The 1,160-nt window shown below is 40.9% G+C and overlaps 1 protein-coding gene across 1 annotated transcript; it reads right to left on the reverse strand.

Annotated features, from left to right (window-relative positions):
• Nucleotides 1-214: 214 nt before the first annotated feature.
• LOC106321880 (tryptophan aminotransferase-related protein 1-like) lies at nt 215-1,154 on the reverse strand (the record flags this gene model as incomplete). Its single annotated transcript, XM_013760102.1, has 2 exons — nt 215-496; nt 870-1,154. Coding segments are annotated over 2 exons (567 nt in total), but the record flags the coding sequence as incomplete, so codon positions are not given.
• Nucleotides 1,155-1,160: the final 6 nt, after the last annotated feature.

The following is a 1,160-nucleotide window of genomic DNA, read 5'->3' on the forward strand; positions in this document are numbered from 1 at the left end:
AAAAAAAGTAAATAATTTCAATACTAATGCATGTATAACGAATTGCATAGATAAGGACCAAAAATGTGCCTCGTTTCAGTGATTGTTTCTCACACATAAATGAACAACCAAAGTGGAGCAAGTACGTTTATCAAACTCTCACACTATATATCGACAAGGATTCAGGGTCAAGTAACTTAAAATGATTTTAAACTAAGTAAGTGGTTAGTTTGACTCACCCGATGCGGGACCCAGCGTGACCGGCGATCTTAGAGAAGGTGAAGAGCATAATGTCGTGGTCTTGACGGTGAGTGATAGGAGTGTAGTGTGGCCAGTAATACGCAAAGTCGTATATCACTTTCCCCCCACGGTTCACCACCGGCTCTCTGATGGTCCCATCAGGATTGTTCGGTGATGTCACCATCTCGATGTATGGTCCGGGTTTGTTGAACGTTCTTGCGTCTCCTTCCCACTTGTACAGCTGCGACTGAACATACGATGCCTCCTCCTCGTATGTCTGTAACAAAACGTATAACATAGATATTAAACGAAATTTAAAGGATATGAATGTGAGACGTGAGCATTATTAATATTAAAGTTTAATTTATGTTTTTTATCTTTGGGATGTCATGTGTTGTGTGCTCATGAAACATGTATTTGCAGACCATCATAACATGTTTTGTAGCTAGGATATAATTAGGTTATGGATTTCGATTTCCAAATTAAATTGTGTGATCTACTATGCTACAACCCTAGTACTAACAAGTGATGATGCAACAACTAGAACATTTATGTTTTTATCATCTCTATAGCCTAAGTGCCATTTCTTGAATATTTTATGTTGTTATCAATAATGTTGTTTAAAATCTATTCAGTGAGTGAGGGCTTACGGAGTAGTAAGGAACCGCGGCGACAATGCTGAGAGGCTTGTCCTCAGAGAGAGAAGAAAGTGCAAACAAAGCGGCTTGACAAAGCTGTGAAGAGCCATTACCCACCACGATGTAGCGTTCTTCAGTCGCTGCGTTGCCGATCTCACAGTGTAACGCCTTGATCGCCTCAGCAAGATCTTGCTGCAGGAACCAACACACGTTCGTCTTATCGCTAAAGTAGCTCATCAGTTCCCATCCTGGTATCACCACAACACACCTCTCCTTCATCTTCGTACTCATCCAATACTCTTG

This window comes from Brassica oleracea, unplaced genomic scaffold, assembly GCF_000695525.1.
Source record: "Brassica oleracea var. oleracea cultivar TO1000 unplaced genomic scaffold, BOL UnpScaffold03539, whole genome shotgun sequence".
Lineage (NCBI taxonomy): Eukaryota > Viridiplantae > Streptophyta > Magnoliopsida > Brassicales > Brassicaceae > Brassica > Brassica oleracea.